General features: G+C 44.1%; 1 protein-coding gene across 6 annotated transcripts in view; it reads left to right on the top strand.

The window, feature by feature from the left end:
- Window positions 1–12,057, top strand: part of cxxc4 (CXXC finger 4) — a 74,962-nt gene that overhangs the window by 39,848 nt on the left and 23,057 nt on the right. Inside the window, exons 1-3 of one of the 6 annotated variants that reach the window (XM_020043858.3) lie at window positions 3,822–4,198; window positions 6,371–7,366; window positions 9,239–9,322. In XM_020043858.3, coding sequence (XP_019899417.1) covers window positions 6,503–7,366; window positions 9,239–9,322 — 948 coding nt within the window. In that variant the 5' untranslated portion in view covers window positions 3,822–4,198; window positions 6,371–6,502. The other 5 variants (XM_020043857.3, XM_020043859.2, XM_020043860.2 and 2 more) reach the window with 5 other exon arrangements.

The raw sequence follows: 12,057 nt of genomic DNA, 5'->3' as shown, positions 1-12,057 counted from the left end.
AGCTGTATAATTAATGGTGTGCTGTACACTCCAATTAACTGGCAATGGTAGAGCAGTGTGTGTGTGTGTGTGTGTGTGTGTGTGAGTATGTGTGTGGGCATGTGCGCAAATCCCAATATGTCAGAGGCAGCCAGGGTGAATCTGGGTGATATGCATCATGTTGCCGCGGATTGAGGGCTAATGTGCGCGAGGTGAGACAGCGCCATACATTACCTTGGAGTGGGAGGGAGGTGTGGGGGGGGGGGAGAAGGGGAGGAGGAAATGAGGCAGGTTTCTAAATAAACACCAGCCAAGGTCGCTGGCGCGCTGAGGAGGCGCATCACCGACGACGCCACTGCCGTGCCATAATCTCCTTGCTGTTTATTCCTCTCACTGCAGTCAGCTCATCTCTCTCTCTCCCTCTTTCGCAATCTCCCATCTCTCCCTCGCTCATTCCTCTCTCTCACACACACATGCATATTTTCATTATAGGTAACACACACACACACACACACACACACACACTTTTTCTACACAAAACTCCCTACCTCTCTCCCTTTCTCAGTCTCCTGCTCTAGGGGACTCATGGGAATGCCTCCACAAAAGGCAGACAGGTTGAGACCATCCAACTCCGGGAGTAGCAGCACAAACAAATCCTCATAATTTTATATTTTAATAAAGAAACTGCTCCAAACCTTCCATTAATCAATACTGATTAATGAAAGGTTTGCTCCAAACCTTTCATCAACAAATATTCTGCCTTCAACCAATATTGTGAATCAGTTCACATGTGGTCTTTCCTAAGCTAGTGTACAATGGATTTTACATTGGGACGATTTAGTTTAATTGACGTTCACAAAGTAATTGGTGACAGTTAAAGCGGTTCTACCTCACGCCAATGAACATCTCACGCCCCAGTTAAGGTAGCGACGGGAAGAACGACTAGACAATCAGCGGACCCACGCCAGCCGTCAAATCCACCAGCTCACGTCTCATGTCATGTGACCTTACTCATCCCAGATCCTATTTCCATTGACTAAACGCTAGCTACACTTAAATCTGGCATCGCCGTCATTAGTTACTCCTCTGGGTTCTCTTAAAACCTCGGAGGAGGAGGGGAGGAGGGGCCACACGGCCAGGATCAAAGGCCTTCCGTGTGGGGGCTCGTTCATGCTACTCCAGCAGAGAGAACCAGCCTCCAGATAATATCTCATGTGGCTTAGCCAGGCAGAGGTATGGACCACCTAGGCCAGGTTCCCTAGGGTAATGTGGATGCTCGTGAGATTAACAGATTTCTTTCTCTGCGATGGTTAGGCTGTTTGGACGAAGACGTGCGGCGTGAATGTGCCGGTTCCGATTCTGGCTGTATAGGAATAATGTTGAGGAGGCACGGGCTAACTGCAATGTCCAGTAACCTATAAACACAACAGTTATATGACTATCACGTGGTTTCACTTTATCTGACAAGAAGCACTGTTGTTTCTTAAAATGGCTCATAGTGATGCATTTCTTGAATATCCAAATGACACGTGTGGCGAGACAATGAGCATTATTACTGCACATATCCAACTATAGTTTTTCTGTGGTTTTGTCAGCAAAGTTGTCAGCACTGTAATTAATGCATTACTACACCGATACAAGTAAAATTTCCAAATGTCACTACGAATTCAAAAGACTTGTTAAATGAAACACCAGTATTGCTTGTACCTTATTGCCATTTGTCTACACTCAATGATGACAATAATGGCAGAGTCACCCAGAATCTTTTAAAGGTCTTACCACCTCACACACAACACAACATGTTCACGAGTGCTGATCAAGGACCAGAAACCAGCACAAAGACTAAATAACATTGGCCAGTTGGGGATAATCGGTCATACAAAAGTGGCTTACCATCTGAAAGTTAAAGAACACAAAATGTTTTTTTTTTATTAAAACTCAAACTATACAATCAGTTGGATTGGGGGTTAATTATAGTTCTTTATAATAATTATAGTTAACTACATTGACTATAAGCAAGAAAAGAAAGATGGCAAGGCCCATTTCACACATGTTGAATTTGCAAGATGTCTACCTAGCTGATAGACAGAGACTGAGTTGAATGTTCAGGTATCTGAAACTAGCTACATTTACACAAGCCTGAATAGATGTAGTTTGTTAAGTAGTATACCACTCCACCATGGCCATGTAATTATATTCATCTTGATCTCACTGGGTAAACTGATCCTAGATCAGTAATCTTCATGAATACCGGCCAAAAATAGGTATTTCACACGTTTAAAGTATAACAATAGAAGGGAGTCTACATTATTCTTTTTAAAAAGTATGTATTTAAAGAGTAGGTAGTAAGAGTTTTCACTCACCTAAGTAACATCACGTTATGATCAAAGACGTGATAACTTAGTCATAGTCACAATATGGTTGTTATATTTTGGCTTAATTTATTTAATTTTTTTTACAGAATTTCTTGTATCTTCGGAACTACCCCCAATGCAACTGTCAACGTCATGGAGACAAACAACTTTTAAGAGAAAATCTAGCTAACCTGAGCTGGCTAACTTTACTTACCAGCCATAAACTGTGCTGTCCTGTTCACTTTGTACTGTGGCCTCTGTAGCCTCTGTATTATTGGAATGTATCTAATTTGGCCTTCCCTACAATACAGTTGGAATTCACCTACATTCAATTAGGAATTTACCTACTTTTGGCAGGCTAGCTAGTTAGATTTGCTGCCGGCAACAAAATGTACAGAAAAGAAAATGGGGCAATTTATTCCCAGGTAGTGCGACTAGGAAATCTAAATTATATTAACTAATATCAACTGTTGAGCTAATAGCGCCAATTTTTTAAAACTTTGTTGCGAATACAAGCGAATACAAATCCCAAGATGGTAAGTAGAGTCCATAGATAATGCAAAGCTTTTATGGGTTTCAATATGATTAACTGTTCTGTCAGTCTATCTAACCTTCCATAACTAAAAGTTAAACTTTTATGTAGCTCATTTACGTTTGAAGCTATTTGGGAAAATACACACAATATTGAAATTATTAAGCCTAGACTTTTTATGTATATTTATGATAATTAAAACATTTCACCAACTATATCTCATCTGTTGGTGAAAAGTATGATTAATTATTTTAGGCAACTTCACCGATCACAAATCTATATTTTCTGTTATTTATTTATATGTAATTATTGTTATAAAAATTGATTGGTGCCATAATTTCGTAATAATTTACGGCCTTTTCTATATTTCACTCGCATTAGCCAGCAATTATATTCCATAACATCTTGAATATACCGTATCACAAATTGGCACATGGAGTAAATGTGTGTGCATCCATGCGTTCCTAGTACGTGCGTGGAGCCAGGCATTTGTGGCCACCGGGAAGGATTTATAGCCTAATCGTGATGAATCCCCGCGGTCGCACGCGCAGGTCTACGTAATTATAGCTGTCGTTCACGGATGTGGGGGGAGAAAAAACACCCCGAGTAGGAGGCATTTTATCTTAATCACTGTACGACTCAATCCAAATTAATTTGACAAGTTTTCCCTCACACCAAGCGCAAATCCCTATTAAAAGACGCATGCTGTAAATGACAACCCTCTCTAAACGCCTCGTCATGTGTCCATATGAAATAAAACAGCGAGGGGAGAGAGTGAAAATCAACGACAAAAGGTTAAGACGCAGCTTCCCAGAGCTATTTCCCAGCAGAGCGCCCTAAGCCACCCCCCTCCCGAGTGCTCCTCGTGTAGTAATTTCTAGCCAATGATCAGTAGGTGTCCACATCCCAGCTTCCTCACCTCAGCACCAATCAGCCACACACAGCGACAGGAGACAGCACCGAGCTAACACTAGTCAGCCACACACAATGCACCCCGGACCAAGCGAGAGGAAACACCTATAACGCACCGTTATTTACCCCCCACCCCCGCCCGCGGCTCGTCGGTTTGACAATAATAAACAGGTTCTCCACTAAAAGCTCGATATCGCCTGTAGGCATAGTTTGCTCTTTTTTTCTACTTTTTTTTAAGGCAGGAAAAAAAATCTGTTAAAATGCTCATTTTGTTTTGAGCACACTCTTTCTGTGTGGCTGTGCGTTTTCACACATCCTGGTGTTGTTTTCTCTCCATCGCGCCTTGCGGTAGGCTAATGTGCCGCTCTGTGTTGGCAGCAGATTGGTAGGCGTCTGGGATTTCTTCTTGTCAGAAACCTGGGTAGGTAGGTGATGCTCTTCCATTTTCCCCAGTCCAGGCAGAATAAAATTTTTTGCATGCTCTTCTTCCGTGACTGCCACCTGATTTACGTCGGTTAAAGCGGGCGGCAAAGTGATCCAGGTACTGTCGGATTAATTGTGGTCAATCGGTTTATTTGTACCGGCCAGACCCGATCCACTGATCTTCTGTGCATGACCTTTGGTCTGAGTGTCTGTGACGGACCAGGCTGCTGATAATTAATGGCACTGTGTTGCAAGAGGCAGCAACACAAAAGCTCGTCGGTCGTCATCGGACGTAGGCTACTGTAGCCCACTTACTTTTGTCCTGTCTCCCTCTCTTTCTTTCTCTCTTGCCCTCTCTCCTGCCCTCTCTCTCTCGCTAAGAATCGAACATTTCTGTCTCTCTAAAGTTTGTTTACAGGCTTCGAATCGATTGCCGTGACTTGATTGCCTTTGGGCTGCGTATTTTGCTCCTGGGGTGAATTGATTAAGTAATAATGACCGCGAACAGGGCCGATCATTGAAGCATGGACGGTTTTGTTTACTGGCGACGGTGGGGTGCTTTTGGATATAGCACACCACGACATTGTTTCATTTCCACTGAATATCTGAAAATATTACACATTTGGATTATGGATAATGTTTGGATTAATATTATCAGGTATGTCAGATTTTAAACAATGTCATAATTCATTGTTGTATAATAAATAGAAAATAATTAAAAAGTAGTATTTCACTCTGAAAAGAATATATGTGGATTTTATTAAAACAAATGGTTGGACTCAATTGCCATTAACTTTATGATCCCAGGATTTAGTTTCATTTTGCAGCTGAGCAGACAGGGCAAAACTACTTTCTGTGGTCAGTGGTATTGAGGAAGGACATGTGCTCTATAATTCCGGCTGTGCTAGAAGGCCACCCAATATGTTGCCTCTTTCTGTGGCTCCATGGTGCCACTGTGAATATTTATAATTCCTTTTTTTCGAAGCCAGCTGTTGGGTTGTACCATGGAAGTGATTAGAAATGCTTTAGTGTTTCCCCGCAATGGATCAGCTTTGGCAATTAGAGAGAGAGAGAGAGAGAGAGAGAGAGAGAGAGAGAGAGAGAGAGAGAGAGAGAGGGAGAGGGACTGACAAAGGTAATGGAAGGACGGATGGTGCGAGGGTGGGAGATGTGTCTAATGGGGCTTTTATCAGTGGAAACCAAATCCAGACAGACTGGAAGCAAGAGAGAGAGAGAGAGGGTGGAGAAAGACAGGCAAAGAGGAAATTGACTCTCCCCCTCAGGCACCTGAGACTATGGCTGTCTGTGGAGGTGTGGAGGTCTGTCTCCCTAGCTTCATGGGTTGGATTCAAATTCACCAGTGTCTGCCGGTCAGTGGAGAAATCTAACAGTGCCTAGGACCTGCAAATGAATGCCAGGTGCTGTTAAAGAGTCAACGGGAGTGGGTTAACACAGAAACCGTACCGTATAGCATTTAGCATTCTGTCAGTGATACTGAAAATAACAGAAAGCTTTGTCCACCTCTTTTGAGTACGAGCTGGTTCGTGTGTCCTGATTCAGTGATTTCAGTAATAAGTAACATGTAGTAACATGTTTAGGATCTACTGATGCAACTTTAGCAGAGTAACAGAGTGAGAATGGCCAGGTTTGTTTTTAGAGGTGTTTGTTATATCAGTGAGATTGTGTGTGATTTCGTTAAATATTGTGCTTATATTATTTGATTGAGCGGCCTTGATTCTGTCATATCCACATGTGTTTGTTTATTCATTACCACTATATACCATGACATAAATAATGGATAAGACCTATTTAAAAATATCCAGGAATCCTTTGACAACAGTATTATATTCTTGAAAGTCTCTTTCTGACAGAGCTAGTGCTTCCTTCAGGTTCATGCTAATTTCTGCATCCCATTATAACGACATGTTGGTATGTCACAGCAATCATACTGTTGTCAGTAGAGAAGGAGAGTATTTTGATTTACTGTACATTTCATTATAAAACAGCCAGAAAAAGAAAATAAATCAATGACATGCCTGCTGATTCGTCAAATGCCTTTTGTGGTCTTTTACAGTCTTTTATCTGAAGAATGAACTTGAGGGAAGGAAGACTGATGTTGTGGATGTTGTTTACCTGTTGTATCTGTAATTGCTTGTTCTCTGTGTTCTAGTACTGGAGAAGATAGAAGCAGGATGGTGACATATTATTGGTGGTAACCAGCAACTTCTAATTTGACCAAGGCCCCCGTCAACGGCGACCCCAGACTCATCCCCAGTTAACCTTTCTAACTCGTCCTGCAGCCATGTCTAATATAAACAATGCCCTCTGCATTGAGAATGGACAAAACGCAGATGTGTCCCTTTTACAAAAGGATAATCTTCAGAACCTGCAGAATTTGCAGAACCTACAGAACCTTCAGGATGGTGGATTAAGTCAGCTTTTGGATTATAACGCCGAGATGGAACGGTACCGTTCTTTCGCAAACTTTTACAAAACCAACGGCGCGTTCGGCCAGACCGCCAAGATCGCCCGCATCACGACGCCCATTTTCCCCAGTGCCCGGATTGGCATGTCCCCATGGAACTGTGATAACGCCATGCTCTGGGGGAGGAAATCAGCGGCAATAAACCCTAATAGGACCAGCATGCACAGGAATGACTCCCAGAGGCCGGGGAAGCCTGGCGCGCCGCCAGAGACTCTACAGCAAATGGCAAATAATAATTTCCTCTCTACCTTATCCCCTGAACACTGCAGACCTTTAGCGGGAGAATGCATGAACAAGCTGAAATGCGGCGCCGGCGAAGCGGAGATAATGAATCTCCAGGAACGCGTCGGAACTTTTTCCGCCATTCCGGCTTTAGGGGGCATCTCATTACCTCCCGGGGTCATCGTCATGACAGCCCTTCACTCCCCCGCAGCTTCGGCAGCCGTTACAGACAGTGCGTTTCAAATTGCCAATCTGGCAGACTGCCCGCAGAATAATTCTTCGGCGTCCGGCGGGAACCCGGCGAAGAAGAAGAGGAAACGGTGCGGGGTGTGTGCACCCTGCAGGAGGCTAATCAACTGCGGCGTGTGCAGCAGTTGTCGGAACCGCAAGACGGGCCACCAGATCTGCAAGTTCAGGAAATGCGAGGAGCTCAAAAAGAAGCCCGGCTCGTCGCTGGAGGTGAGCAAATATAACTGGGTTAGGGGGTGGCTGGGGGGTGGTGGGGTTGCCTCGTCCCATTTCCTATTGTTAGGCTTCTATCCCTATATCCTTATTTCCTACCCCCCCCAGTCTCTGTTCCCTCCCCTCACTCCAAAGCATTAACCTTTTCATCCAGTCACGTTTCTAAGCTCTTGAAAATTGTTTCCATGCCCACCCATGCCTGAACATTCCCCCAGCTTCTCCAATCTGCCTACCCGCCTAGCCTAATTGGCAGTAATTAGGGGTGTTTGTGTGGAGCGCAAGCTGAGCTTGGCTCAGACACCCCATAATTGCTGCCAGTCAGGCTGGGACTGGAACGCATCCGAACAACCCCGGGCTTGGCTTAGCTCCAAGCCAGAGCTGGGAAATGGTTTTCAGGAAAGAAAAAGAGAGAGAAAAGAGAATAGAAGAGAGGGAGTGCCGTCCCTCTTTGCACCCCGGTCATTTTAACCAATTACGGAGACCGTCTCTGGGTGGCAAGGATGGATTTCCCACAAAGCACCGGCCCCCACAGGCCGACCACCTCGAGATGATGAGAGTGATGGCATGGTCAGCTGATGACCTCTGTCTCTCATAACACTCCCAGGTTTAATATGGAGATGGGGTTAGCGAAATAAAAGCCAACCAGACAGATTCAGTTCCCCTGATCCTATATACATTGATTGGGGGTAGGGATTTTGAGGTGAAATCATTTTCTATTCTATTTGAGCCATTATGAATGTGCATGAGTTTTTAAAGGCAGGATGTAGGCCTGCTTGAAAACAGCAACAATAGCACTGGTCAACAACTTGTGGAACGGATGACTTTTGAAGGTTTTAAGTTTTATTTGGTATGATATACAGTACATATGGTAATGGGATAATGCTAGAAATTATTGAATGGATGTGTGCGGATGTGTGTTTGGTTTTTAAAGATGAGAAGGAAAGAGAAGAAATAAACAAACATAATTGACAGCGAGCAAGAGCATTCTGTTGAAATGCCCTCTACATTGAGTGGCCAGTGGTGGATTTAATTGCTAGATTTTAATTGATTTATTTGGTGTCTGACATTTGCTTATAAAGGACTGTGGCGGGAATACAAATGGAGTTGTCAAATGTGAGACATGATTATGTTTATCCTGCTGCTTCAGTAGGCGAGTTTAGAACAGTGATTTAATAGTTAGGTGGCATGAATGTGTATATAAAGACTTCTTGATACAAATCACGTAGTTTAACGCATCGCCTTTCACATTTGAGTTTGTTCGTTCTTCTCCAGTCCTTCTTTTCTTTTCCTGAACTTGGTCGTCATAGCAACGTGCGTCGTAAATGGGTGGTTCCTTGTTACTCTTTGGCGGTACAACGACCAGTGTTTGGTTATTGCATGACTGCTGGACCTGTTGTTCCTTCCCATACCTCCTTAAAACAAACATAAACACGCGGAACCACTGATTCCTAACAAGTGGTAAATAATTCACAGGACCTGAGTGAGTATGCTAATACATACAGGTTGAGGATCATCTTGTGAAGTAATGGAATAGGACATGCTGTTACACCTCGTCATTATTTATTCATCATATTACCAATTTGTCCAGGATTCTGTTTGTTTCCAATAGATGATAAGGGAGATAATTTGATGGCTATGCTTCTGGTTATGAATATTTACACAGAATTAGCCATGAGACTACCCAGAACTAACTTACTACAGTCCCGTGAAAAGGTTTACGGTATGAGGGTTTCTGTCGTAAACTGTGAGTATATTGTATAGTTGAAATGTTGAATTTGGTGTTAGCTGTGCACGACGCATACACCTGTTCAAATATGAAGACTTTTCCTATGTCATTAAACCACACAATCCTTGTTACCTGTTTTACAGGTAGGTCCGTGTTTTCGTAGACTGGTCCCAGATCTGTTTGTGTCAAACCTGAGAAAGACCTTAGGCTATACGGCCTGGGACCAGGTTAGTGTTACAGCTAAACTTGGCTTGATTACCAGCACATGAACATCAGTCTCACCTCATATGACACGTCTAAACCCAGTGCGGACAAAATGGCCCTCACACCTCCATCCGAAAACCATTTGCTGCAGATTTTAAATGCCGTGGGTTACAGGTGTCCCGTACAGGAATACAAATCAGGGTGGGCTGATAGCTTTTAAGAAGGAAGCTCATTTGATGTTGCCTCCACATCCAAGGGCCTAACAGGTGTTGTCAAGCAGGTGTCCAGGAAGGAGGCATTGCACGGCTAATGAATGGTTTTGCTCGTTCTGAGAAAAACATACATTTGCCAACCAAGACTGTTGGAATTACCGAGGGGGAAGGTTGCCAAAAACAAATCCAAACTTGCTTTTAGAAAAGAAACGGGTGGTTGACTTGTGGGTTCTGCAAGTCATATTATGGGCTACCTCCTCTAACGGTAATGGTAATTGTTATTTTTGTCTTGGTACCTGTAATTATAGAATCAAGTTGTGTGGAGGGGTTGGTGTGTTTGTGGTGTTTAAAGGCATCGTAGAAGGTGTGAATTCAGTGAGACATGCTTGGTTTGGATATGTTTAGATCCTGTTTTTACCACCTTTTCTCGCGTGTGCTCCAAACAATTGCGCATGGTCCAATGTGGAGACCAAGAACGTGTGGGGAAACATAAGCAAGTCGGTTCGCTTACAGGGACCAATCAGCCCCATGCACATTGTCAACTTAAACAAACACACTCCTAATGTATACACACACACATGCACAAACTCACTGTCATACGCAAACTCATATGTATATACACACACACTAACCCACCCTCCCACACACACACACTCCGCATGTAAACATTAGCGGCTTGTACATCTCTTGCCTAAGGACTATGATACTATAGCTGGTGGCAACAGCCGAATAGGTTTGGCTGGCAGTGTTTTTCACATGGGAATCACCCTGAACTAATTATATCTTAAGCAGCGGTGGAAAAAATGCAAATCAGAATTTTACTCACACCCCTGCAATCGGAGAGCCAATTTAATCTAATACCCCCTTTAATTTAGCGAGCTAATGCAAGGCCCTGGAGGATTGCCCCGTGTCACTGCTGTGCTATTCTGTTCTGCAGCAATCTCTCTCTGCTCCTCTCTCTCTGTCTCTCGCCCGTTCCCTCGCTCGCCCCCAGGCCCCGGAATAGATTAGCGTGGCGCAGATGAGGCGTCTCATCTAACCTTACGTTTCTCGAGCGTTTACCTCTGCCCGGTCTGGGGCCCGCGGTCGGGGTCGGGCGGTTGGCCACGCTTGAACTCGAGGACGGTCGTCTTGGGTCGAGCCACGGGTGGGACGGCCTGAGACCGCCCCCTCCGCCCCCCTTCTCACGTGCGTCAGCGAGGTGATGGCGTTACTGTTCTGACCTGGCTCTGTAGGTCAGAAGGTCACGCTTCACCTGGAGGACGAACGGGTGACATTAGGAAGTCACTTTCAGGAGTGACGCTAGTGAAAACGTAGAGTGAACGTGTGTTGTTGACACTTCCCAACTGGTGCTACTCTCATTTTAATAACTTAATTTGTAGTATTCTCCCTCTAGAGTTACAATGTAGTTGATTTAGGGAAGGACTCAGACTATGAGTAATACTTTATGTATATCCATTTCTCTACCAGCGCGATTCAGAGGAGGTTGTATTCATAAACAGTTTGAAAGTGTGAGATAGATACTGCTTAAATGCACCATGAATTATTGAAACATTGCTAGGGGCTGTCAGTGGGAATGAGAAAGTTTCTCTGTTTCCCCACGCGCTAAAGCTATTATTCCTCATTGAGCGATCTTAAAAAATGCATAGAAATTCATTCATATTCATGACTTAAGACAGCGATAAACTGTAATTTCATTATTATGGATTGTTGAATTGATTGTTTCAAAGATGGCTGATGTGTTGTGCTCGCTGAGGAGCGAGGCGTTGTTCATGACCCTCTTTCCCTTCCCCGTGTGATCTGGTGAATCAAAGTGGTTTGTGATATCACAGACCATAGACATTCTCAAAAGCATCCTTATATTCAGCAAAGGCATAATTCAGATTGTAGTACTTGTTATAGGCCCACAGCATATCATTTTCAGTCTAGCCATTTTGAAGGCCAACTGTCTGCTTCATTCTCCTTTATTCTCAGTTTGTCTGCTAGGTCTCCCGCTTTACTCGACACACGTGTGTCCTTGGCAATCCAGCTCCTTAGTTAACAACTTGCCGTCGCGGAGATATTATCGCAGCCGTTAGAATGGTCCGAGGATCGTACGCAAGACCGTAGCTGCCTCATATGTTTTCTGCAAGATACCAACAGCACAAGCCTGTCGCCATAGCCTGCTTGAGAGACGAGGGGACGATTCCCCAAATATTTTTGGGACTTCCAATGTGTCCTCGGATGCTGTGAACATTGGCACAGTTTGCTGCCACTCAATACTTACAGAAACAGATGATGAACCGGCCTTAAAGGTGTGGGACTGGCCAGCGCCGATAATCTGATCCTACTGCCTGTGATGCAACACACCGGAGAAAAAATAAAATAAAAAAACTCCTCTCAATTAGCGTACGTCAAAGGCCACCGCCATTGCGTCAGAGTTTCTTGGAAAAAAACGCTTTGTGTGTGTCTCTCCTGACATGGAATACGTTCGGCGGGGCAGATGAAAAGGGGGCAGCTGCACAACGTTGGCTGGCCCTGGAAACCATTTTGGTTGTTAGAAAAGA

Source organism: Esox lucius, chromosome 25 (genome assembly GCF_011004845.1).
Source record: "Esox lucius isolate fEsoLuc1 chromosome 25, fEsoLuc1.pri, whole genome shotgun sequence".
Taxonomy (NCBI): domain Eukaryota; kingdom Metazoa; phylum Chordata; class Actinopteri; order Esociformes; family Esocidae; genus Esox; species Esox lucius.
The sequence above is the reverse complement of the archived record's forward strand: the minus strand, read 5'-3'. Positions and strand labels throughout refer to the sequence as shown.